General features: G+C 42.2%; 2 protein-coding genes across 6 annotated transcripts in view; one reads left to right on the top strand and one right to left on the bottom strand.

Moving 5' to 3' along the window:
- The window catches only part of LOC122574488 (neo-calmodulin-like), an 85,360-nt gene that overhangs the window by 17,551 nt on the left and 39,821 nt on the right, over positions 1–27,988 (bottom strand). For 2 of the 5 annotated variants that reach the window (XM_043742144.1, XM_043742148.1), the window contains exons 1-3: positions 20,245–21,263; positions 15,126–15,167; positions 244–489 (exon numbers count right to left, since the gene is read on the bottom strand). In XM_043742144.1, coding sequence (XP_043598079.1) covers positions 244–489; positions 15,126–15,167; positions 20,245–20,331 — 375 coding nt within the window. In that variant the 5' untranslated portion in view covers positions 20,332–21,263. Of the gene's footprint in view, positions 1–243; positions 490–15,125; positions 15,168–20,244; positions 21,264–27,988 lie in introns of those variants that run through there. The other 3 variants (XM_043742146.1, XM_043742147.1, XM_043742145.1) reach the window with 2 other exon arrangements.
- On the top strand, positions 3,721–9,438 carry LOC122574490 (troponin C-like). The gene is made up of 5 exons (XM_043742150.1): positions 3,721–3,807; positions 4,141–4,159; positions 5,193–5,336; positions 7,794–8,042; positions 9,135–9,438. The coding sequence occupies exons 1-5, from the start codon at positions 3,802–3,804 to the stop codon at positions 9,161–9,163; spliced, it is 447 nt and encodes a 148-aa protein (XP_043598085.1). The 5' UTR covers positions 3,721–3,801; the 3' UTR covers positions 9,164–9,438.

Genomic DNA, 27,988 nt, shown 5'->3' with positions numbered 1-27,988 from the left:
AGATACGATAGCGTGATAGAAATACAGCTTTTTTCCACGCGTTTTTCTTCTACGACCTGTGCTACCATCTAATGGAGGAAGAAGGTCTAGATCAGACGCGTCTAGTAGACGACAGTCCGTTTCTACTGCACGCTGTCTAGTCGGTATCAGAGTAAAACGCGGCGCGTCTGACTACGACCGCCCGTTTCTACTGCAGCTGACGCTTGCAACTAAACGCTCCGGAGAGAAATTATTCCTACTCACCAGATTTATGGTGACGATAAGGTCGTACTGCTGCCTCTGGCCCTTCTTCTTATTCTTGCCGGTCTTCACGGAAGCTGCTTTCGGCGTAACCTTAACCTGTCCCTTTTGAGCAGAGGGTTTCTGAGCTGGTTTCGCTGCAACTTTCGCACCAGGCGCCACCTTCTGCCCGGCCGTCAATGGCGCTTTTTGACCTGTCGAGCCCTTTTGATTCACATGGCCTACTCCATCTGCTGGTTTGTTGCGAGCCTATTATCGGAAATAAAACACCACTGTTAGATCTCTTGACTATCGATAACAAAGATACTTCTATTGGACGTGTGCCGCGCTTTTCTTCCCACTTAAACGAATCGGTGGAATTTCGAGGGTAATCAAAGCGCAGCATCGTTCGAATTGTTCTGCTCAGTCGTATCGAACGGGAATTAAATTATCGGGGAGCGAGGTCACGCTGAAACTCATCTTCTTCTCTTTTTCTCGATTTGCTCCGCGACTTTTAAACGAATGTCATTACGTGCTTATATAATTCCTCCTCCGGGTTTAATTACTCGGACGTGTGAACAACTCCCGCATCGACCTTCAACTGGACTGCAACCAGAGCAATCGCGAGAATATTCTGTGCTGAATATTCTCTTGCTGAAACAGGCGATATAATTAGAAGGATCAAAATTCTGTAGAGCATCGGCTCGAGGGACAGTCTCGAAGACGGTTGTAGGCAATGGCGTTTACTCGCGGGGAAACACTTTGTGAATTTACGAGCTCCGTCAGGACGCGGGCAAAATGAACATTAGGAATTGCAAAATAACGGTTGTTTATCGAGCGCACAGTTCGCTGTTATAGCCAAAAGCGAAACTGGGCCATCGCTGTTCACGAATCTCTTTTGTCCCGTTCACAAAGTTATCTCTGATGCCCTTCACCTCTCTATCTACCTTTCCGATCTATCTATACAAAAATATGCGGACTGTCCGATCAGTCTGAATTTTTATGCGTTCACTGAAAAATCTCTTCTCGAGACAGAACTTCTCACGAGATGCGATCGATGCAACTTGCATATACATCAAAGTCGAACCTTATAGAGCGTCTTTCGTACCACAGATCGAGATAACCGTGATTCGCAATTATTGCAACCTTTTGCCCACATTTTACAATTAGTCGCTTAATCTGGGAACAAATCTGTCTCTCAGTCTTTCGGTGAAATGATTTAATCGAAAAAAGGTTTTCCGATACGTTCGGACAGGGATAGTTGTGGCACAGAGGTGGAAAATAAGGGCGACGGCTAACGAGAAACGAGCTCTGGAATAATCGAGGAGTCTGCAATTCTCTCTGATCCGAATAAAAATTCGTTTTTTCCCGCCGAGATAAAAATCTAAAGTCTCAGGATGAACAATATCCTTAATTACCGGCGAAGAATTCGACTAAGCGTCGAGTCAACGTTTCGAGGTCGAGGTACATCCCATGCCATTGTTCTCGAATCTCTGCTAATGACACGCAATAGAACGATCCATGCTACTTTCCGAGATTTCGATCATCGGCGCCAACGAGTCTCGTCTTTAGTTTCTTGCCAGCTTTTCCATTGGCAATTAATTACCTGACGCGTTTTCGTTTATCCGTTTGATTGCAACGTCTTAATAGGAATCCATTCCTTTTGTTCGTGTTTTACGAATAAAGATTGCCGACGTAACAATCGAGCCAACAACGATTGATAAACACGTACATTGGCAGAAATGATCGCCGATGGTACAATCTCGTTTGAAAAACCTTCGGGGAGACATTGCAAGAGCGATAGATCGAAAACGGACCGAATCTGTAAATCGAATATCGTCGTTATCGCGGAATAAACGGATGATAGGAGCCTGCAAACTGCCCCTTCGTTCCTGTGACGAACAATCGAGCAGATTCGAATCTCTGGAACCAAGTCGGATTCCGATGGCGCGGATGTCCGCCGGGAGAAAATAAATCGAGTTAGTTGATACAAACTGCCGATCGAGCTACACGTAATGCCCCATCGAGGCCAAGAGGAAGAACCTTGGTCGCGTTAAAAGGAAGCCGAAAAAAATCTGGGCTACACGATCGTACAGGATGAAAGGTTGAAAAATCAAAGCTGAAATAAAAATAAATGTAGAAGATTCGCCGAAGAATTCAGATATTTTTTAATAGATCGAAGAATGTGAACGATCCATAGGGACCACTTAACGAAATGAAAGGCTTAACGCAAGTTCGTCGACCGTTCGCCCAATTACTCGGTAAGGTAGGCTCAGGTATAAATATAGAGCGACTCTCAATTGGTATTGGACATTCTAAAAATATCGCCAGTTTATTCAAATAATAATTCAGTGGAGAGATGGCATGCCCTGCGTGGGTGGGACTGACAAGATAATTATAGCGTTTGCCGTCTACCGCGTTCTTACGAAAAGCACTATATCACTGGCGAGGGCAGACCGAAAAAACGCAGTAAGAACTGCACTTTGCTACCGTTTACCATACTCGACGTGAAATAATAAAGTTCTTCTCTACGCTACGATGCGTCAGGTTACACCGTTACGCAATCTTTACTACAGGCTGCTAATACGTCGACGAGGAACGATAATAAATATCATTGGCTGCTGAATGAATTGTACCATGAATTTTAACGAGAGGAATTTTAATCATCTTCCGGTCGATAGCTCAACATAGGTCGGATACAATTTCGTTTACTGCCCAATTTTCGTTCGATCGCATAAGGCGCCAGTATCGGATAATTCTTTCGAAGAATAATTCCATGAATTCACGAGGTCTCGAGGATATTAAATTTCTTAGTAACCAGTAAAAAGAATCGGCGATATATCGCGTCGGACGATGTGGTGGTTGAATGGAAAGCAGTAGTATCATAGTCTGGAATGTTTTGAAATAGCAGCACCCCCACTTCTTTGCACTGGCTGCCGCTGTGTTCTCGGCCGCCTCCTCGCAACACGTTTGCGGTCTACGAAAATTTTATTGCTTTTTCCCTCAAACTTTTTGGCAGGCCTTCACAACCATATAGAAAACAATCGTATAACTGTGATTTAAATAATATTCCTTGCGTTATATATCGCGTATCCTACATTCTATCGCACGTAGTAAATTTTTTACAGGAACCGCTTTAACGCAAATAACATCGATAACCCTGTTTTTGATTTCAGGCTGTTTCGAGTAATTCCGTTCGATCAGAACGAACGTAAAATATATTTCCTCCTAGACACGCGTAGAAATTTCGACGTACAAGAACGTGCAGATGATAGACATACGATCGAACACTTTAGGGTGAATGATAGACGGCCTTGAAATTAGCGGTGATTTCAATCATGTTACTTAACCGTTTACACGGCGAATCGTAGGTAGCATTATAGCAGTGAGAATTGGCGTCGTCTGTCTGCGCTGTGAGAAGCTGTGAATTTCGATAGTTCGCAGGAAGGGATGAGAGAAATTCTTCACCTCCCCTACCATGCGTTCTAGCTGAGCTTATAAAAGATATCCAGTGCGGATAAACCATTAGTGTGGAAGAACGAAGGGACACACGCATCGTGCTCAGTTTCCTTGAAAACGTCGATGATGGTTAGTCAATTTGTTAATTAAGTGGGGAGGGAGAAACGAAATCGCGGAACTTAGTGACGTTTGTTGCATGGGCACGCATTGATCGGACGATTCTGTATCGAAACGGCAGAAAATCGAGCAGTTTGGCGCAACGCCAGCGATTCTATGATCGATTTTCCATATCGGAAGTAATTGACAGACAGAGAATTAAATCTCGAACGAGAAACTCTATCAAAATTCGTTCGATCGGCCTGCCGTTTCTGAAGTGAATAGGATCCAGTTAACGAAAAGTGCTTCTCTCGTGTACCATCAACAGTGAAATTGTATCGAAACGTTATTTCTTCTTTGTTTCAGGATGACGAACAGCTGAAAAGTAAGTAAAACCAAGCAGGCGAACCTTCTCGGCCGTAACTGGCGAAAATGAAGTGGAACGGAATTCCGCTCGCACAAATAGACACTGCGCATACAGCGCCGGCATTTCGTTAAATCCCAGACGCGTCAACAAGTATGGTTTATTCGTCGAAAGAAGGTCGAGAATGTTTAAGATTTAGGTCGCAGCTGGTCTGTATTTTCCATTGGCGAGGCATCGGGACTTCAAAGGACCATTTCCCCTTCCAGTGTACGGTTGTTCATTAAGATTTGTCGCTTGAACGTGGCCAGACCGGATTACGAACCTTTGCCAAATCGAATCGATTTATCGCGGCGACGACCGAACAACACCGTAGTCCATACGCGAGAATTTCTTAAAAATGTTGCACCTCCTGTCTTCTCGTTTCCGCCCACGCTTTTTCCGTCGTTCTATCCACAGAGTTTCGGAACGCGTCACGGTACTACGTGGCGCTCCGATTGCGCAATCCAACACTGTATCGCAAAATAAACCGCTGATTTACTTGGCCTCGTTATTTTAATATACGCCGTTGGCATACCGTGTAAATAAATACAGCTAAGTAAATAGAAGCACCGATGCCTTTCGATTACGCGTCCAGAATCTTTCAGGAGATACGAAAGATGCCTGAAATTTTCTTCTCCACTCCTGCCTTCGACATACAGTAGCATACAGATGTAACGTTCGTACGGTACGAACATTCGTAGAAACCTTTGATGAATTATATTACGTGCGTTATACGAAATTTTGCATTGAAATTTCATTAGCACTGCAATAAGATCCCATTACTGATCAAACAGAGTTTGAAAGCTAGAAGATATTTGCTACAAATATATATTTAAAATTACACAAGTATATAAATTACCATTATATCAATAAGGGAAAATATTCAACGAAATTAATTTGTACACTTAATTTCCTACGGTAATCGTATGAATACTTTCAGCTACTGCACGCTAACAGGATAACAGCGAAATAAACGATAAGCGATACGGAAGCAGTGATTCGTTATATTTTACAGTGCTCAGGAGAGCCTTCTCCATGTTCGATTCAACGAAGTCTGGTCGGATCGAGAAGGAAAAAGTAAGAACAATCCTCAACACCCTAGGGCACACTTTCGACGATCACGAGCTCGAGGTGTTACTCAAACAAGAAGACGAAGAAGGTACTTATATATATCGCGATTTTACGAATTTTTACGTAACGGGCATTTGGGACGCAGCAGAAGTTCCGATTCTGTTGCATTTTTCGCGAGTTTCATAGCAATTTTTGGAACGACATTGGTGCTCCGCGGATCGATGCCTTCGTTCGACCGAACGGGGCCAAATAATTCATGATATAATGGCTGAGAAAACGGGGAAACACGTGTGTAGGTAACGAAAGCTAAGTGACGCGAACGCGTGGAAACATTTCCCAGGGCTCCGCAGTTTCGGTATTTGTTTCACGCAGCCTTTAAGTTTTGCTAATCCATTTTAATGGCACTGCCTATACCCTAGCCCCCATTTCTGTGCCGTCGTTTCTAGGTGATTGCTTGACGTTATGGACTCGTACAAGAGCGAAATAATCGAAAGAGGCTACCCGATGATAATTTCCTCTTTTATCAGCAGGCTTATTCAAACGGCGGATATCATACGTTGATATCTACGTTAAGATTTCTTTTGACTAGTTTTTCAAAAGGAAGAATGGTCCCTTTCAGGATTTCTACGGAGATGTGTTCCGCCAAGTCTCGTCGTAGGCTCTTTTTTACAGCAAAAAAGAATTGGGTCGAGGCGGAGCTTCCTCCTTCAGCCTACTTTTTCGTATTTCGCTATTCGCGTATATATCGAGTCACCGCCGGAACAAATCAGATAGTGCGTCCCTAAAAGAATTCTTATCCACGCGTGCATATCCGAGAGAAGATTCAAAGTGCCGACTAACTTAAAAGTAGTGGCCAGCCTTTTGGTCCGGCATTTGGAAACGAATTACACTCTCGTTGGGAAGTCGTAAGACGCTTATAGAACAACGAAGTAAAGCTGAGAAGTTGTTAGGAAATTTTTAAAAGCTCTACGAATTATTACCTTGGTGGGAACTTTAGATCGTAAAGAATTTATACCGTTGGATTGCAAGAAGAGTAAACTGTTTAAAAACTCGTTCATTTTGCGCTATCTATAAGAATTAACCTCCGAGTGGTACGATTATCGGCACGATGAGTATGTTTCGAACGTGGCAAAGTGTCCAAGGTGTTGCTAAAAAATTGCAATGAACAAAGTTGCATGTCTTTCATCAACCGATTGTGCCATCAACAGATGTAAGTTTTTACTGAAAATCACGATATGCAGTTTAAAAGCCTATTAGCAGTCTCAATTGCCAACGAGCAAACTCTTGCAACAAGCAATGAAAAAAAAAAAAAATTTGCAAATTGAATCATTGCACGAGAACTTACGTTAATTGTATCTCGTGCGAATAGAACTTGGCCAGTTCCCTCTCGGTTGCCGTCACGATACAAGCAAAAGTTGCCGAAGAAAGCCGCGATCGAACTATTCCAGCCACCGTGTTTGCCTCTACAACGTTCGAACGAAGTATACTTAACGTATATACGTAACGTCGATCTGTGACACCAAGTCGCCCGAAAGGAATTACTTTAAGCCCGTCGAATTACCTCGGAAATCGAGACAATGCTCGTGGCTGACATCGCATCCTTTATCCTAGCTTTATCAGCACGCATTATTATGCAGATATCGTTCGCTCTGTACGATTGTACGTCGATGTCGACTCCAAATACTCCGTTCACGCTAGATGTTAAGGGCTTCGGCCGAATGATTTATGGTACACGTGGAATAATTATTGTTCTTAAGAGATAGAAATTTGGTGGTTTCGGATATCAGATGTTATTCGTAATTAAACTGGCAATTATACAAATTTCAGTGTCAAATCGACGAAGGGAATAAAATTTAGGTTTTGCTTATTTAATTTAATAATTTAGGTAAAATGTAGGTTTTCGGATATTCCAAAAGATATGTTTACAACCTCGAGCCTCGAAAGCTACTTTCCCGTAGCCAGCTCTCGCAGATGAAAGTTAAAAGGCGTGGAATATTCTTATTCGTAGTATGAATGTGCGAAATTTGATCAAAATCAGCGTGTCATAATTAAACAAAGCCCTCTGTTGGCAGTGATTCATCGAATTTCAACTTTCATTCTAGTTTCTACGTATTTTTTCAATAGCTAGTACTGTATCATAAAACTCGGACGAAGGTAACCAGCGATCACCACATGCAGCTCGAACCCTGCGGAAGGTTCTATGAAAGTTCTATGAAATGAAAGTTGCTCGAACTCCCGTCCACCCCCATAACAAAAGAGACTCTCTTTTCTCTAAATCCACGCCCACAAACTTAGTCGATCGATGAGAATTATATTTCGATGACCGATATAAATTTGAAATTTATTCCCGGCAAGCGTTTGGAAGGCTACCAAGTATATCGTCTCGGATATTTTTCCATCGATGAAATAGCGACCGCGAAACGGAATCGGAAAGGAAGCTGAGAGAAGCTTGTTTACACTGTCGATGAATTGCCTCGAAGGAGAGAACAGTATCTGGAGATGGATTTTTTTTTTTTTTTAATCGTGGCCTGGGTTGGGCTTTCAGGCAGCGGAAAATTAGATTTCGACTCCTTCTATCGGGTGGCCTGCCACTTCCAAGAGGAGGACGACGAGGCCCTGCAGAAGGAGTTAAAAGAGGCTTTCAGGCTTTACGACAAGGAGGGTAACGGTTACATTCCAACGAGCTCTCTCAGGGAGATCCTCGCAGCTCTGGATGATCAGATAACACCCGATCAAATGGACGGCATGATCGCTGAAATAGATACCGACGGCTCTGGCACAGTTGACTTTGATGGTGAGTATCACGTTTCCTCAAATTATCCTATTCTATCGTTCGCGTGCCCCTCCATACAAAAAATGTTACATGGCGAGTCAAAACACTGCAACCGCTACTTGTTTCATACAATCGAACAACTTGAAAAAGTTAGATAAGAACTGTCCTGTTGGCTTAGACAATTTTTCTGTCAAAATCCTGTCGAAGTTGAGGGAATTACTATTGCAGCATCGATTTCAAAGTAAAAACACGATTAGGAGAAGTGATTACCAAATTTGTGAAATTGTTAACCATAGAATGTTTTAATTATGCACGATGTCTTTTTTCTACAAAAAGAATCTTCCAGTGCGATTCGAAAAAATGATTACGATATTGGCAACATGAACTTTTCGACCAGCTTCTCCTATCTATGGAGCTCGTTACGATGGCTTGCACGAAGGCTTGATTAAACCTTGAACGTCTTAATACCAACGTACCAAAGCTTCTTTCAAAAAACTCCGAGGAGGCCGTATAAAGGATCAAGGATACGACCTAGTTGCTTTCCAGGAGAAGCATTTTCTTGGCGCTGTGACGAAATGAAAAGGACTACCTCGCAATAATATTTCGGCTTATCCCGCGTCAGTCGACGATACGAACCCTTACCGGAAATACGATTTGTAAAGAGTTATCGGCCGAACATGATCTCTCTGCCTTTCATCGAACCAACTTTCTTGATTATCCCTGCTGCGTAATTAATCTCTTCGATTATACTGAAAGAAATACGTAATGGGAAGACATCCGTCAATTTTAAAAGAGAAAGAACATTCTGTAATTTTCGACGTTTTTAATAATGTTACCGCAAAGCAATTCTACCGACGTTCAGTTCAAATTGAACGCAGTTAGTATTTTTTATTTTTTAATTATTCCCAGTCGCCTCGTACTATAAAATATGAAGAGTAGAATCGCATGGAAATATTTATGACCGAAGTGTATATCATCGTCAATCTCTACGGCGAAGGAAAACAAATTTTAATAGCAAGTGCATTAAAATGGAATTCTTCAATGACCACACGCGTGGCATCGTTCGACTATATCGTAGCGTGAAAGCTAATCTTGTTAATTTTTGTGTTGCAGAATTCATGGAGATGATGACCGGCGATTAAGCTCCAGCAGAAAATTCACCATCTCACGTGAAAAGAACGCCTGCATTTTCTTCCTACGATACTCTCATTAATCGTGGACGAGGAGCTCTCTCTCTCTCTCTCTCTTGAAATTGAAATTCCACGGGAGAAAGTCGGGTACACATTATTCATTTCGGTCAAAAACGAGCAAGGGATCAACGAGGCTTCATCGAACATCATTTTTTCCCTGCGCGTTTGTTCGCTCACAGTGTACCGAAATCATTAAGTATCCGATTAAACGTTGCCTTTACCGACCACACGAGAAGACCATTTTTATTCCGCACCAATCGAAAACGGCGAAACGCTATTCGAGTTTGTTTGGTACTCAACGTCAAATGATCGACGTAAGTTATAGCAGCAGACAGCAATCGGTGAACGGCCATTATTCTTCAGTTCGTATGATGAATGGACATCTGCGAAACCGTGAAACCGATTCTTTTTAAGGTTCAGGGCTCTCTTGCACAATTGAACTAATATTATTAGCGGGGATTTTACAACTCATAAATCACTAGTACCGATAGATCTTCTTATATAATAACAATAAGTTTTATAATAAATCGTATGAAATTTTACAACCAAGTCTCACGAGTGACAAATTATCCCATTATTCCACGCGAAATATAAATTTGTAGAATTATAAAGAAAAAAACCTCTAACCTCTAACCTGTGGCTTGTCGATTCGCTAACGTTATTAGCTGATAGATTATTGTGCAAGAGGACCCGAGCCATTTAACTTATCCGATCTGACCGAGGCCCTGCTGAAGCTTGATAATTCGCTTGAAAGCACGTCCACTGAAATGGCAGCGCCTTTTCGAAGTATAATTCGCGTGTCATAACGTGTCATGGCACGAACAGGTCGTATTTCCAAATTTTAACCGACACCCGTTAGATACTCGTAGCTCGACGCGCCTAATAATTTCCTGTCTCCTTAAAAGCGGCAAACTTGTATGGGATATTCATCAAGGATCTCCGGCGAGCAAATCGCTGAGCGTGCAGGAGGATCGTGTTCGAATTCCGTGAAGGCCACTTATTCGATCAACTCGGGCATCGACTCGCGGCAAGGTCGAGGTCTCTATACTTTATAGCTTCGCGTTCTGCATATATCAGCCGGACTATCGAGGTTATAGAGTATAGGCAATGGATACGATTTCAGCGGCGTTTACGATTACCTAGCAGTTCGAACCTTTGGTTTTTCCAGCTTGGAAATTGGTGATGGTAGACTGACATTTACGGGCTACTTCAAATGAATGATATATGAAAGATGACATTTGCAGTGAGAGAAATTGAAGAGTTCATTGTCAAAAACAACCCTCGATCCTTTGATCTTTTCTTCGGCTGTGAATGCCATCTGAAATTAAAGTATCCAACAATTTCAGTTTTCCATTAAATCGATTCATAAATCATGAAGTTACGAACTTTGCAAAGTCAACAACCTACCGTCATTTGAACTACGTTTCCTTCAAGCGCTGTTATCAGAGTAAATTACGTCGATACGTGTGAACGCTTGAGAAAATAACGATTCCGTATACTTTAAAATAACTATCTTACCAGCAGGAATAACTTCGTTCATTTGACAAAAGCTATTACGATAGGAAACTGCTTTAAAGGTTGTTTTTATAAAACCAGTTAATTTTCATTCGACAATAAGTCAGGATATAGATAGATTCCGTCGTATGTATCGTGTCCTATTTCTGACAACTAGAAAGCGTTACGTAATTCACGAGCATCGTTTTTATTACGAACCACCGTATTATCATAATCCTTGATAGTTCCTCATTAAGAAAGCCATTGTAATAGACATCAAGACAAACCGATGGAAACTGAGGTTATAGAACAACGAAGATAATCTGATTTCTTGACAGAGCAATTCTGAACGATCGATCTCGAGATCTGGAAGTCAGAATTGTCTCCAAAAGATCGGGAAAAGCGTGAGAGCGAGGAGTCGAGGATCCGGTGAAAACGTTCAGAAACACCCATTGCCACCCGTCACTCATGCTCCGCTTTCAGCTTTTGCCCCTTCGACTTCCTTCCTTCCATTTTAGTCGGCTCTGTCGTTCCTCTCTCCACACAGGACTCCACCACGGCTCCAGGTCCGGCCCCGGCTGTTTCACCCACTCAAGTTTTGTCCGAGTGTTTGCGAGCGAGACCCGGAAGCCGCTTTCAAAGGATCAATAATTGGGGCCGACTGCAACCGTCCTTGAAAAGCTATAACCTAGCTAGTAGATGATCCGGAGGATTGGTAGGTCGCGTAAAAATATATCGAAGATTCAAAGGAGCGATGCAGATGTATCGACGGGCATCGAAGGTGGTTCAAAACCAAGTCAAATAAGGTGGAGCTACAGTGGAAGTTTGGTTATCCGGACTAATCGTGACACACGATAATCGAATCCTTTGGGAAGCCGAATAATTTTATTTTCGTACGAGGATAATTTATTTCCATTTTTATTATGAGGCCTCCGTATAGACAACCCAACGAAATTTCATTCGCAAATCTTTGTCTCTTTCTGAGAAACCTTCTTCATATTCGACTGAAAATTGATTGCAGGATTCAGTAAAATCTTGAATTAGTGTACAGCCATTTTCTTTGATTTTTTCAAACCCTAAAACGGTAAAAGCTGAAACGTGGACATAAACAATTCAGTTAGCGCACATAGGGTTTGATATGAAACAGGAATAAAAATGTTTCAACAAAGACGTTACAATTTCTTTTAGTTTCTAGTTAATTGATCGTTTCGTTAATGGGTATTCTTCTAAATCAGTTCTCCTAAAGCGAAATTTTGGTCAAGTCGACTGTACTACGTTTGCGTACATTTTTTCGGGATTAACCGAAGTTAAAGGCGGTCGTTGAAAGCGCTTGCGAACGTTTAAAGTTCACGTGAAAATCGTTTGCAGCGCGTTCTGTTGCGAAAAAGCGCCGACTCTCGTTACACGGGGCAACAAAAGGAAATATATAATGTAACCCTGAAGAGCAATTACAATAAGTGCGACCTAGATTATGTTCGTATACCTCGAACGTCGTTACGTTTCTATTTTCAATGTTTTATACGACTTTTCCACGTCGCTGCTCGCCGAACGACGTGTACTATTCCAATGTGAAAGAACATTTTTGTAGCCACCGTTCACGGATGAGCAGTCATCGAGGCGTGAAGAGTAGCAGTCGATTAAATCGTACCGATAGATTGACGCGTGTCATCGAGAGTGATGGGTATTCGACATATTCTCGAGGGAACAGCCCCGGTGTACAGCAGGTGCCAACTCACGGCAGTACGTTTGCTTTATCAAATTTATAGAGGAAAGCAACGTTGGAGCAACGTAGAGTGCATTTCCAGAAACGCGGTTCAATATTTTGGAACGCTTGGCGGGAGCATTAAAGTAATCGTCGAGTATGTCAGATTTACAGGGACTCGTGAAATTATTCTAACAGATTTAGACATCTTTTATGAAGTGTGTATTATGCGTGTTATACGAAACAGTCTGATATTTCATTAGCGCTATAACGAGATTCGGCTAACACGGTTATACTAATTAAGTTTGAAAGCAATCTGAAAATGTACATATTGTAGAAGTTACAAGAGTACTGCTTGAACTCTGTTCGTTGCTTCATTCATATAAGTGAACGCTATAATAACAATCACGACTGGTGTCTCATAACTGGTTCAATCAAATTTCGAAACACTTTATATAACACTAAATGCTTATGTATGTATATATCTGTCGTTAGAATCTTCAATGAGGTTGAAGCGATGAGCACTGACAAGAAGCGCGCAAATACCGCGCGACAACGTCGGAGGTAAGTGTAAAGGCTTGTACGAACAGACGAAGGGAGGAGGGGAATCGAGTGCATAAACATGGGGATTCGTGACCTTGGAACGTGTCACTGCACTTACGATACAGCAACTAGAAGTAGGTGAATGCAATTAATAATTAAGGAATGGCCACGACAACACCGACGACGAGGGTGCAGGCAAGCTATCGATCGTCGTTCTCAACCCGAACCATCCTCAACTCAAACCTACTGCCTTCCCGGCTACATTCAAAGACTCCTGCCGCCAACTCTTATTGCTTTTATATCCGAGACGACTACTTGTCGAGAAGGGTGCTCCGAACGAGGGACCTAAGATGCCATTCACCCGATTTTCTTCTCTTAATCTACGATACCGGGGCTTTTTCGGGCCATTTGTTTCCAAAAGAGGTCTCTTCCCGCTCTCTCGTGAAAATGGGTTTGTTCGAACGACACCGGCACCCGTATATTTTATCGGGCGAAAGGAATTCGTTGCCCTGCCGGTTTCAGGCTTCACGGAAACGGTAGATCGGCCCAGCCGTGGATGAGCCATGAAATGCACCGACAAATATCGATGACACCATCGACGGTATACTCTTCCTCCGCTTTAAGCGGTTTGTCGATATTCTTCTCTCAGTTTCGGCAGCAAGAGTTTCAGATTCCAAACTGTGAAGAGTCGTTTCCCATTCGAAATGGAGCGACCAGGTATCTCGCGAAGATTCGATTCGCGTCGAAAAGCGCAGCCGTGGCACCACGCCCCGTCGCTCGCATTGCAGTCCAGTATTTCCGAGATAAAACGATTCCCGTTTAAATAGCTCGAAGAGGCGCGGTTCGCGTGATTAATATGCAAAGTCGAAGAGAAACGCTACGGGCGGACCGACTCATGACTGAAAGTCGAGGCAAGAATAAATTACGAGCCAAAAGAGCGGCTGGGAATGAGAGTAAAAGGCGTTAGTCAAAGACTTACATCTCCGGTTTCTTTGTTCTCCGAGCTCTCGATCTACTCGAGAACATCGAAAGAGTCTTTCGAGAAAAATTATGTAATTGCTCCGCCATCAGAGCAATTGTTTTGAACTTCGCTCGCGGGGAAGTAGCGAGCGCATATTACGGGATTAACGCGGCGTCTAAATCACGGTGCGTCGCGAATAAGGCCATGAACATACGCAGCGACGAAACAAGTAATGGCACAGCTAATGCCGATGTTCCAAATGCCAATCTTACCGTTCACTGCTTGCCGTATGTTCACGGCCTAACACACTCCGCGTCGCCGTTTCGAATCGTCCGTATCGAGCAAGGCGACGCAGAGTCTGAGAAGTTGAAACTCGCGTTTGCCGAGAAACATCCAATTCTACTTGCAAATCGAGCGCCATTGCTCCATCATGTCGCAATACCGATCGGATTATTCCTCTTTTTTCTCCTCTATGTACTTACGTTAACTCCTTTTATAAAGATCTCCCGGCGAATTGTGTCAAGAAGAAGAAGAAGAAGAAGAAGAAGAAGAAGAAGGAAAAGAATGAGAAAGTGAAAGAGAAAGAGAGATTAAGAAAGAGAGGGGATGCACGAATAGATCAGTGACCTATGCTAAGGCAGGCGTGTTAGACATGCATGATCTACTGAGTGGTGTTCGGTGAGGAGTGTCATATATATACATATACGTAATAAGTATAGAAAGGGTGTGCGTGTGGGCGGCAAGCTTCATTCACCATTCCTGCGTCTCTGTGTGTAGGAAGACAAAACAAACCGTCAACATGCATGTACCATACATGACCGTGTACTAAAGTTGCATGTTTATCTGCAAAATGTGATTAGAAGGGTCTTTAAACCATGTCATAGTCCGGCCTAATGTTTACACTGTCCCGTAGTAAAGCGTTCGTTTATAGTCGATTAATCGCGAAACTAGGGCCGACCACGCGTTTGTTCGTCTCGCTTTAAACGTTAATCGGTCCGACGATGATCATGATCGTAGTAATAGAATGTAAACTGGACAGTTTAATCGTCGTGTTCCACGAAATTGGAACGCGAGGATCGCGCGCACTCTACGCATCTACGCACGAGCAATGTAGTGTCTAGATTCTAAGTGTCTAGCTATTTCCAGCTAAAAGTAATAGCTAGTAATTAACTAATTTCTCAGCTATATGTGGATTATGTCATTTTGGTATGTACCTGGCTCAGGCTTCTAAAGCTACTTGTACTGGCGCTGCGGGCCTGTAAACACAAGTACAGTACAGGTCACCAATCACCACACACTGTAGTTGGAAAAGTACAAATAGACATATGCTATAGAATATAGATACATAGAATAGTAAGGTGGTTACATATAACACGGAATGGTATAGAGAGCAGAAGAATAAGAGTATGACTGTGACAATTTGCAGAGTTACGGGTACGCGCGTATACTTTTAGGTCAGTTTGTTGCGTTACACCTAGACAGGGGAAAGAACGTCGTTACGTTAAAAATCTTTGGTCCGACGTGCAAGCAGGGAAGATGTCCTTGTGACAGATCTAAACTTTTCCGGATGTCTCTCGTAATATACTGAATAATCTGTAATTACAAATTACTGATGAATTGCTTGTTGCGTCCAAAAAAGAAATGGTCCCAAGAAGAATTAAATGGTTTCGAGGGAGATATAACCTGGTGTTATTTTTGTAAATGGTCACGTAGAAGTCATATAATAGTCGTATAGCTAAAATTAAAGCTAATTGCACCAGATTGTGTCTCCTCGAAAGCATTCGATCGTTTTTCCATACATCAAATAATTTAAGAGTAATTTGTAATTATAGATCGAAATAAGACGTTCCATATAAAAGGTATAAAGTTATTTCTCGAAATGGAATCTTCCCTGCTGGTGCAATTACGTGAACTGAGCTCGTGGATATTTGTCAAATTCGTAAACACGGTATCATGGTAGTACAGCGTATTAACAGCAGTGCACACTGAACATATACGACAGCATAGCGTGGGTTCTCAGTGTTGAACAATTACGAGGCCAGTTTTCGTGTTTTTCACAGTCATATGTAGCTCGTTTTTCTGTACAATCAAAGCGTTTAGGAGAAGCGAGAAAGATAGTATCTCGTGAAAAAATAGAAAGTAAGTGGTTCGTGTCGATCGTTTCGTGAAACGTGTGCAGATTAAACTTCCCGCGTACTTGCAGCGTTTTCACCACTGCCGCGTTCTCCGCATGAATCTCAAACTTGTGAAAACTGTCGCACGCGTTTCTTCCTGCCAGTTTCCTCGATGTTTACGGGCCAATTAGCTTAATACGTGCCTTGCGACCGATCCCAATTCTGATAATTATACCGTCCTTGATAATAAGTTCTCGACCAAAGTCAACAGTATTAATTTAACTTCAAATAACTTTTACGATGTAGAACGTTACGATATGTATATCATATCGCTCCAGTGGCGTGCAAATGTTTTCAATCAGACGGATCTTTCGCTTTATACTCCAAAAGGGGCGTCTAAAAGAATTTTAATTAATATCGAATCAAAGAACACGGCGAATAAAAAAGGGCAGTAGAAAATTAAATTTTCCATGAATTTGTCTGTACTTGCTTCGTGGCAACTTACGCTGCGAATATAAATCGCAGATAGTATGCACGTATTTTTCGCGGACAGTTATGAGCAATAGTTTCTCTCCTCTCGGAAAAGGAAAAGCGGAATAAGAAGAAAGGCAACGTTTCGTTGCCGCGACTTACTCGGTTGCTCGAGAGTTGGCATTGTCGTTTTAATTGGACAGCGGTTTCGTTCGTCAAAGGTAACGAGGCGGTACGCGCGACTGGTGAAAGACTTAATTTGCTGGTTTTACAGAGCTCTCGATTGCATTTCTGCTCGATATGAAACCTTCGGAATACCTTTTTTAAAATAGTGTCCTGTCAAATGAGTTAATTGGATCGTCGAAACGCAATTAATCTGCTCGATCTGCCCTAGTAACGAAACGACGAATGAGATTTTAACGTTCGTATCCTTTACACGCTTATTAACCCTGTGAAAATCCTAGTTCCATTTTTCCTTCTTTCTCGCTCTTCGTTTCCTCATTCGGCAAACATTCGTTTGTTTTAATTTTTATCTCGCGAAGGTTCGATCATTATCGTCACGAACGTCGAATATTTTATTTCACAGCGATAAGACGAAGGGTAGATTGAAAAGATTTCTTACTTCTATGTAATAACTATGTTTCGTAAAACAATGAAATCGTGCATATAGTTTCATAGAATAATAACAAATGTAATTTAGAAAGTAATAAACGTGTCTACACGAAAATATCTGCACGAAAAAAATTGTGCCAGTATTCGTTGTGTAACTATTAAAATATTCATAAAAGGATTTCACATTTATCTATAAAATTATCAGAGTGGTCTGTACAAGATTAATTTTTAATGATTTCGGGTTACGTAGCCAGTTTAAAAAGCACAAAGTGGAGAACTCGTTCTCGAGCACCAGTTAGATTCGACGAGTGTGACCGATCAAAGAGCAATTACTCAAATCATTTTTAAAGTTGTTCCAATTAAAGTTCTGATAGAAAGGACTGTGTGTGTGATGGCCATTCGTCTGGTAAAAAGAGACGATTGACATCGAACGCTTTAAGATTCAACCTGACTAGATCTTACGAGCATCGCGTAATTAATATTCGCTTAATTATCGGAAAATTGAAATGCGCTGATTAATAACGTGACGTGGAATAGTACGGTCGAGAAGCATTTTGACATGTGCCGAGTTTTATTAGTCTTTTATTAAACTTCGTCGATATATTTTAATTAAGAAAATAAATAAATAAAAGAATAACTTTATATACACGTGCCGTTTGAAGTTTTATTAAAAAGTGAGCAAACGTGAAAAAAACCGACCCACGATACTATCGATTTCTAATAGTATTCATTTGATGCTGGAACAAAACGTCTTGGGCTACTTTGCTACTGTGATGCACACTATATTCGTTAGTCTCACGAACAACATTTTCGATGTATCCTTTGCAAAGATTTCTTAACACTCTGCTTTCCGCGTAAATCTACTAATAACATCGATCAGTAGCCGATGTTTGCTTAGTAAAAAATTTCAAGTAAACTTTACGTAACGATCTACTTGCGCGTGATATCAACGTAGTGTCACCGGACATTACCATTCGGCCTGCATTTGACAACACGTTGGTGCAACCGGACGTGAAAGTGTTAATTATTCTTAATTATTCACGAGAAGCTCGCACGAGAAACTCGTTTAACTTCGAGGCAGCTCGGAGTTGTTCAACAATCATAGCCCACCGAAGTCCATAGATCATTAGAATTCCAGTCAGCCGTAAATGTTCGATAATTGGATATTCGCCGTGGGAGTTCAACGATGGACACGCTGAATATTTTCACGGATGAGCCGAGCGAAAATTTGCAAAACAATTACGCAACTAGGGAATAATTTGTGGCGCGTGCTACGCGCCGTGTCCGACACGAGCTGCTGCGAATAAATGTATCGCCGGCAACGTTGTTAAATAATTGAATTATTAACGACGTCTCATTTTACGTTCGCTTCTATGCGAGCCGCTCGATAATTTGTTCGCGTTGCTTCTTTGAAAATAGACGCGTGGGATCCCGACAGTGGGAAAATACGTATGTGTAGCGCGCATATAGAGTTTCTACAAGCCGATAACACGAACGACAGTAAGTTACGGCGAGCAAAACGACCTAGTAACGTAAACGAGACATAAACGAGATAAAATGGAAGACGCCACCCCGTCGAGATATGCCAGTCTGGTTTACACGTTGTTGAAGGCTTTAGGGTTTAGCGTTTTCAAAAGGATACGCTGGCTAATCCACCAAAAAGTCACGCGGAGAAACACCGATAAGGCCTGATGCAGACGAGCGGTTTTCCTCTTGTGCGAGCACGCACGGTTATTGGAAGATAGCAATGCGCTCGCAGTGACAAAATGATGCTCGTTATTAGACGCGTGACAGTGGTGTACGTACATATAAATACACGGTGGTTATGAAAAGTATTTGTACTAGTAGCATTTTGATCTAAACTCTTCCGAGTTATCTACAAATTGAGAATTAAGAAATTAGCGACATGTCTTTCCTGTATGGTTTTTATAGACAAACGTACTTCATCGCCAGCGCACAATATAATTGCAATGGACTGTTGAAACACGGAAAATTCACTCGTCTGCGTCAAGTACAACCCTTAACTGTTATCCTTGGCTCGTATAAGCGATTACAATTTACATGATTTAATATCGAAATATATGTCATTTTAGATATAGTTCGAGAAAATAAAACACTTGAAAAATAAGTACTTTACTGCAATAATATCGGTCAAGGGTTAAGACTACTAAGGAGTCACAGCTGTCCGTAGATCGGACAGTGAAGAAATCGCGTTTTGTTTTTCGTGTCGACTGTCGATTTTTCTTACAAATGATTGGCATAACGCTGTCAGTCGTCGATAAGCTCTTAATTAGCGGCGACAGCAGGAAGCGGAAAAAGACCGAGTATATTCGAAGGGGAGAGCACTTGAACAACGGGTTTAGGAAAAGTTCGTCGTCCGGCAAAGGGCGGATTTAATTTCCGGTCCTCGATAGGACACAACCTCGTAATGAACTTTCTTATCGTTCTCCTGCTTGGCTCTGACTCTACCCAATGCCCATTGGTCGCGGCTGAACTTTGAACGGTTAGACGGAGACCGCCATTTGGCCGCATCTACGTGCCAAAGACGATAACGTTCGATAAGATTTTTTTTTTAAATTCGTTTGTAATTTTTTCTCTCATTTTTTTTTTATCTCATTCGTTTAAATTTTCTCTTTGCTGTTCTAACCGCGTATCGCTTCACCAGGAATGACACAAAAAGCTCGGAGAAATGAGAAACATTTCAACTAAACGGCGCGAATTTGATACACGGTCGACTTCGTTGATATGTACCCTATGCTCGTAATCCTTTCGCACTGTTCGCTACCTTTTCCCTGTGTTTCCGATGTTTGCTTTACTTTTTATCGTCAATTGTATTCAGGTAATACGCAATGAGGAGATTCATGCGGACGATATGTGGCTCGAGTGCGAAATATGACATGCGAAATCCCAAGCTTTACATTTCCCTGATTATTCTCTTCTAAACGGCAAAAGATTCAATTGTGATTCTTTGGACAAAAAGGTCCTGATTATTTGATTCGATCTTGTGCCATCAGCTTGTTACGTACATATGTATACTACCGTCCAAAGTTCCTGAACACACGTTTATCTCTGATCAGATGTATTTTAATTACGTAATTAAGGATAAACTGCAACGACAAGATCACGTCGATATTACCTTGCTCCTATTTCTTGGCGCGAAGTCTTCCTTGCTGGCCTTCCGCCGCTTGTCTTTCAGGATCATTCTCGCCGCAGCGAACGCCATTCTGCCGATGCACTTTCTTCCGTCCCTTTAGCAATTTCGAATAAGGAACACGAAACTCGTGCTCAACGATTGATCACACGCGATAATGCACAGCCGAACACCAGTCCGCGTACTTACGAATTAAATTTCCTTTTTATTTTTATTGCTTTTTTTGATCACACGGATTATCGTTGAATTAACGAGAATTTACCACTACGATTTAATCGACACGACGTACGTATGAATATGTATACGTGAATTGAAATTCGCTACCTTTGTACTACGCGATATCTACATGACTCTCCTTCCCTTTTCTTCTCGTATATATCACTAGACTATAACTAATATTGACGTCGTCTTCACGGGCCGGGCGTCCTTGTTGTTGATTCTTCGCTTTGCTTACTCTACTCGCTTCTTGCCCGGTTTCGATTTTTCTTCGATTCGTTTCACACGCGACCGGTCTCGAGAAGGCGAAAAGATCGCTGAACACTATCGTTTACGATTTTGAGGATAAACACAGCCAAGGGTTATCGCGGATTGACTAGATTCAGCTTCCTCGTCTTTGGAGTTTTATCGTGAAATTGACCGTGCGGTGGAGCGACGTCTGGCGACGCCGTCGGTGTCTCTGTTTCCTGCCGCTTCTCGTGAGTAGCTCGTCGACGGGCTCTCGCGGAAGCTCGACGAGGACATTTGCCTGTCGCGATGTCACCGTTATTTCCGGTGGATTCTTCGTACACGACGTTTCTTCGATAAATATACGCGACGTTTCTTCGATAAATATACGCAACGTTACGCTATCTCTATCTTCCACTTCTTTCTTCTTCTGTTTCCTTTTCTTCTTGCGCGTATTATTCTCCTCTAAACGACTACATACCAGGCGACACGAGCCGCAACTGATGCGTCCTCATGGCTCGATCGATCTGTCATTAGTTGCTATAATTATGGCCATGGATCTGAAAAGAAACAGGTCCGTCGCGGACGACTCGCCTACGTGTCTCGATCGATCCTCGAACGATGTTTTCAAACCCAAGTAACGAGGTGCACAGCCTGCCCGTTTGAATAATTAAACACCCGCCATCGTCTTGTCGGTCGTTTCGTCGGGCTATTTTCGCGCGATCGCCCGTCTAAAATAACCGGAAATTATGTCTTAAAAAAGAAGTTAACTTTCTCTCTGATTTGTTGCCAGTGGACGTTAGCCTCGATATGGCTCAAGGACTAAATACGATCAACAAACGATTATAAAATATCGAAATAATTACAGCCAGTTGTTGCATTGAGAATGGCCCAGTGTAATTGCGGTTAACATTCGTGATAAACGATTCATACACAAAGCTCAGAAAGTTTTTGATCAGACCACGTACAAACAATGATCTCTTTACCCGCACGGTCGTTCGTTTTTGCAGGCAAAACGCTCGAACCACCATATAACGAGAAAGAACTGCTCGACTCTTCAGCAAGGCGAGTTTTTGAAGAGGCGCCGACAAGTCCTATTGGAGATGACGAGAAACGAAAGTAGAATGGGCCGTGTTTGCGTCTGCCCTGAACCGCGAAACTTTTCTAATTAAATTCGCTCGCCTAACGCCTCGATAGATTTCGCAGAGAAACGTGAAAGGCGAAAAAAGGAAATCGAGGAGAGCTCGAACGAAACCTTTTCACACCGTATGCTTCCGCGTTTTACACGAGCATAAAGATTCCGTGGAAAAACGTAGCGTCAGCCACTTGCGTAAATCTTGCGCGCGCTTTCGACCCTTTTGCCATAAAAAAAATTCGGCTCATACCAGAATCCCACTCTCGTCGTAAGAGTATAAAATATTTTCCTTTGCATGATAATGGCGGGGCATTACACTGCGTATAATTTATCTGGTTATTTACAGAGGAAAGCTCGTTAGAAAAATCCGTACACTTCAGCTCGTAAGTATTAAAATAGTTAATGGTTTCGTGTAAATTGCGTACAACGTGCAAATTTATAAAATTCATTTGTAAGGCTAACGAGAGGCACACGATGAATTAAAAATCATACTTTCATAATTATTCTTCGAACTTTCGTAATTTTCTAACCTAACTCCTATCGAAATTTTTTCATAAAAATTAAATGCACAACTCGGAGAAGTTTTCTTAAGATCTGGCTCGAAGTTTGGTATTAATAAGAACAACTGCAGTGGAAAAATTAAAATAACACGAGTGTTAGAAATAGCTAAATAGCCGAAGTAAGAGAAACATAGCGGATATAGACGAGAAGAAATTTAAGCGCAGGGGATACCGATTAAGAAATTTAGAAATTCTCTCAATAAGTCCCAAGGATCTAAAGGTACGAAACATGGTATTTTAATTATAGGTTAGCCTAAATTTGTCGACGACAGGATAAGGCCAAAAATTGCTCTCGTATTTCTTCTCGTGACGCGTGTCTTCCAACCGTTCCCTGATGGACAGCGAATATTTCTTCGTCTCCGGGATTCTACGAGTGATACATGACTCCTGTTCCACGATTCCGAGGCATCGCGTTTAAATCGTCCCGTTCGCGTAATTTGCGTTTTGCTCTAACGAGATGAAAATTCCACGATAAATTCACATCTCGAGCAAAACATGCCACGAAAATGGAGCAAGTTTAAATCGATGCAACGGGTCGCGTTATTCCTGCCTAAAGCAGGGCCCACCGATGGTAAATCATTTTACCTTGAAAATTCGGCGCTCGATACCGTTCCACTTGGAATTAATTTCGATGAAATTCCATGTATCCGTAAAAGCGTTTTCATAAACGTTCAAGTACTTTCGTGATCTATTATATATACGTATGCTTTGATGATCTCTGATTGCAGGAGATTTCTCAAACAACGTTTCGTGTTACGTTAAATAACGAGATGCGATATTGGCGCGAAGTGACAAACGTTTTAAAAAGTACGCACGATAATACATCAGCTAATGGCGAGGATAGAATTGAATGGTGTTAAGATAAGAAAGCAGAAAGCTCAAAGTACAACCTCTTAAGATTATAACGAGATGGTATCTAAGGAATAACGTAAAACGTCTCGTTAAAAAGTGCTATCCAACGGTGTGCTGTTACAGACTACCTTTCGAGGTGTGGCCGTGCAACGTACGTCTGAATCTACTTAATCGATTCCGCGTGCAAACCCAGCTGCACAGAACCTATCGAATTTTCTATAGAATATTCCGAGCGTAATAACTGCAACGAATTTTGTCGAGATCGCGTATACAATGTTCGTTTAATTCGTAGTCACGGTTACTCGGTGCAACGGTGTAACGGTTAAATAAATTATATCCTTTATCGATTGGGCCATTGTAATCTAAAATCAGACACGCGCGAACGTGTTTCCGCGAATCGTATCTGATCCGATTTCTGTCCTGTATGACACGTCAATATCGACAACGTGTACGACATGTTTCACAAAAAAAATATGCTTCCACCTTTGATAAAAGGAAAATTTCGGCTGTATTTCAAACAGACGAATCGTTCTTCCAGTGATTTGAAAAAAAAAAAAAAGAGAACATTCAGGAATATTCCCATCATTCTTTTCCGCGTTATTTTTTTCAGCAAGTTTTCTCGTTTCTTTTTTTTTTTTTAGTTTCGACGAAGTTTATCGTGGAGAAGAAAGAGATTCGATTTCCCCCGATGAGACGGCAGATGGTAACGATAGTTCGAACGACAGAGTAATAACGTCGATAAGAGCAGCCCATTGAAACTCCAATGAGATTTCTCGAGGATCAGTTTCAGTGAAAAATTGCAATTTCTGCTTGTCCAGGTCTAACAGGTTCTCGGGGAAGCGAACGATTTTAATCGGATGCGTGTATCGACCTGGACGAGAGTCATTTTCCTCTCGAAATCAAAACAACGGATTTCATCCTTTTACGTATCGGTCGCGCCTGCAAACGTATCGGACGTATCTCGCCAACAATTCCTTCCGATCCATTGCCGATTTTTGCTCCCCTCCTAACCAGATCGTATCCGGGTCATTCCGTCCGATGACGTCCACGAAAAATTCGACAACCAAAATGAGGGAACCGATACGATAAATGCGAGCGACCAGCCGCGAAATCGAATCGTCGATAACGAACTCTCGATGCACAGGGATCTTTCAGCAATTCCGAAGATTATGCGCATCTCGAACAGAAGTCTCGTTTTCAACGAACGAAAAATTATGTCGGTTCTGAACGAACGACACGTCCACGGGGAAAGATTAATCTAACAGTCTGGCCTGCTTCACGGAAAATAAAACAACGATATATTTCTTTGAGAAAGAAGACGATTCAATGCTGTTTACGTGAACGCCGATAAACGTGATCGACGTCGCCGCTTCTCCTATCGCGAGGCTTTTGATTTATCATTCGAAAAGTTTCGACAGTATGTCCTGAGGGTTAAAAACGACCACAGAGAGAAATCAACGTGTTTCGCGATACCTCAATGTGCATCTAATGAGAACGTATTGCCGCGTTATCTCGTTCGAACGATACAGACTGAATTTACAATTAGTTGCTACTCCTGTCACGAGCCGCTCGTTTCAGGCTTGTGTGACGTGGCTGACGTTCCGGCCTCGCCTCCGGCGGAAGCTTAAAACTCGATTAAACGACTACTGATGCAATGTCAATCGGACGAGAAGCCACGGAAACTGGATTAACGTCTGTCAGTGTCGCGTTGTTCGCGTGCATTCGAGACCGAGCATCGTCGCGTTAAATAAGACTGACAACTCGGGAAGAAATCGAAAGGAAAGTACAGACAACGATCCTTTCAGTTAAGTCAATGACAATGCTGATAATACCATCAGGCAATTATAACGATCTCTATACTAGTATTAATCAAACAATTAATTAATTTTCAACAACTCTTCCAAACAGTCCTTGCTAATTTTTATCTAAAACTTAATACTACGGGGACGCGCAGGTTGCACGTACGAAATTTATGAAAGTACACGAAACGTGCACACAGCACGATACTTGTTCTAATTTCTAATACGCTGTACTTTGACTCCCGCGATATCATCCTGTTCCAACGCTTTTAAATTAACCAGTAAGAGGATCTATAAAATAGGAGAGCGTGATAGTCTATGCTGCGAGTAACGTGAATGGTGACCGAGATCGGAAGGGCGTGACATCGGATAAACGGTGGCGAACGTTACCATCCTTTCTACATTGCGTTTACATCGAAAATTGTCGTGTCCATTAACCTGCACCCGCAGTTATAAACCTATCGTTGTAAAAATAGAATCGAACCCGATGTTCGATGGATGTTTCAGTTTGTTTTTCAGGCGTCCGTATGTCTGGCGATGAAACAGCAAGTGTGTATGCACGTTGCTGGTATGCAGAGAAATGGAGTCACTAGGCTATCGGTGGCGTGGCTCGTTGTTTAGGTTAACAGCCCCTAGTCACGCACGACCGAACGGATCGCGGCTACATCGTTCTGGATACACGTCCACTCTGTCCTTCCTTTTTAACTCGCTTTATCATTCTAGATCTCTGCGTAGCCCAATGGCCACGCCGTGTGCCTGGCTTCGATCCACCAGACCTGCCGCCACCAGCGAATCAAATTGCAGGACACGGGTCTTCACCTTCCGCTGTGATGTACCGGTGATTAAAATTCCTCGTTACTGCGATCCTTGGCTTCGTCTCCCGCCGGGACTCGTCGTTGCAATAGATTTTTCGCTGCAGACGAGCTGCACCCGTACGAGATGGCTTAACGTTTCATCCAATCCATCTTCCTAGAAATTGCGGATGTAGGCCGTATTCTCGGTATTCTGTCCGCAGCTATCTTCCGCTTAAGCATCCACGTACGAGTTTCCAGTACTATAAACCGATATTAATTCTTTACCGGGAACGAGAAACGTTGTGCAATTCTTTCCCATTAACTTTCTAATTAAAAGCAGGATTTACAAGGGAGAATTTATCGAATATCCGGGAAAAATTCATCCGTGGGCACATTCAAAATTGATTAATTATTTCCTAGGATAAAACGTCCCATGAATTTCTTATCGAGGAAATCGAGGTACCGATTGAATTGCTTCATGTATAATTTAATAATCACAGAATAAAATAATCATAGGAAAATATTCTGTAGCAAACGAAAATATCTTTGAATATAGATTTCGTATTTAGTAATTTTGTAATATACGTTTATAACATTGCCGTTTATAACGTTGGAAAAATCCTGTCTGCACAGATAGAATTCCGAATGCAAAGGATTGATATTGTCCAAACGCGATCAAGAACGTTGGCTATCTTAATAAATACGGAACAGTATAAATCGTATGGACAAAGTTGCGGTGCGCTCAGCGTTTCATAACGTGCATAGTGAAGATTATCTGTCAGAGCTTCGGGGCATCGATGGGGTCACGTAGTTGGAGTTCGTTAGAGCGTCCAAACGCAGGGTTGGTTATCGGAAGCCAAGAATGGCGAAACTTCCATTAACATTGCTCGAATTATCAATCTGTAGCGCTTTCATTAAGCTTTCGCAGTTCGGAATCGACTTACGCGGAAAACGGTCACTGGAGAGAATCCTTTCCCGAAATCCTATCTTTCGTGCGTCCCGGTCCATCTTTGTTACTCCCGTGGGAAGTTGGTGTGGAGGTAGTATTGATCACTCCCATGCTGCGCCCACCTCCACCCTCTACGTCCTCCGACCTCTGTTTTCCATCCTCCGTTCTGCATCCTCCGTCCTTTATCCTGCACCCTCTTCAATCTGCCACCTTCCACGTTTCGTCTTCGCGCTCTTTGTCCCTTTGTTCAATCGTTATTCCTTGATCCATCGTATCATTCACGAAATAACATCTTACGAGAATATCTACGGGATGTTTCAGAACGTTGGGATCAAACCTCGAGAAGAAGATGTGGCACACATAGAAACAGGCAAAAGGATCTTAATTAACACGGGTACGAATGTTAACGAGCTTTAAAGTTGCAAGAAGTTTTCAACTGCGAGTTTGCAACGACATATTACAAGTTTTCGTTGTTAGATTAATTACGTAATAATTAATTATGTACTCGTACTTTGATGTCGCTTAATAACAACGATAGAAGACTATAGTTTATCATTTTGGGGTTGTAGCGTTCGTGTGCATGTATTGAGTTATTCGCCAGTTATTTGCCACTTTTACATTATTTAAATAATGGTTTTACGCGGAAACGCGGCGGAACGTATGTTGAAACGAATATAAAGTACCGTAAACGGAGCTAGTTAATACCGTATCGATGGAAACGTTTCGCAATTCCGAAGCCGATCATACTTAAACGTTTATTGAAACGTTTTTATTTATTTTGATCGATACTAGGTATATCTTCCTGAGGTTCGATCCCAAACTTTTGAAACACCCTATATAGGCATCAGCCTATTTTCTGGTTCGATCAACGTCTCAATTATGCGGGTGTTAAACCAAAATCAAGCGGAATTAACACGTCGGATTCTCATCTGACGTCATGTTTTTCACTAGACCGGATCCGACAAGCGAACATCCGGTAAAAGCTGTACCAACCGGCTACCCATAAAAGGGATCCTTCTAATAAAAAAAAATCTGGTAATCCCGGTCTGAATGGCGGAGGCAAGAATTTCGCTGCTTTTCCGCGTCTGGACTGGCATTTTTTGTAAGCCGCCCCCGGCACTTCGCAACCAACAGCGTGGTGCGCGCACGCTAAATCCCTTTTTCCGGGGAGAACTTTTCACACAGGCTGCCGTGAC

The sequence above is a fragment of the Bombus pyrosoma genome, linkage group LG13, assembly GCF_014825855.1.
Source record: "Bombus pyrosoma isolate SC7728 linkage group LG13, ASM1482585v1, whole genome shotgun sequence".
In the NCBI taxonomy this organism is placed as follows: domain Eukaryota; kingdom Metazoa; phylum Arthropoda; class Insecta; order Hymenoptera; family Apidae; genus Bombus; species Bombus pyrosoma.
Note: the sequence above shows the minus strand (reverse complement) of the source record. Positions and strands in the feature narration are given on the sequence as shown.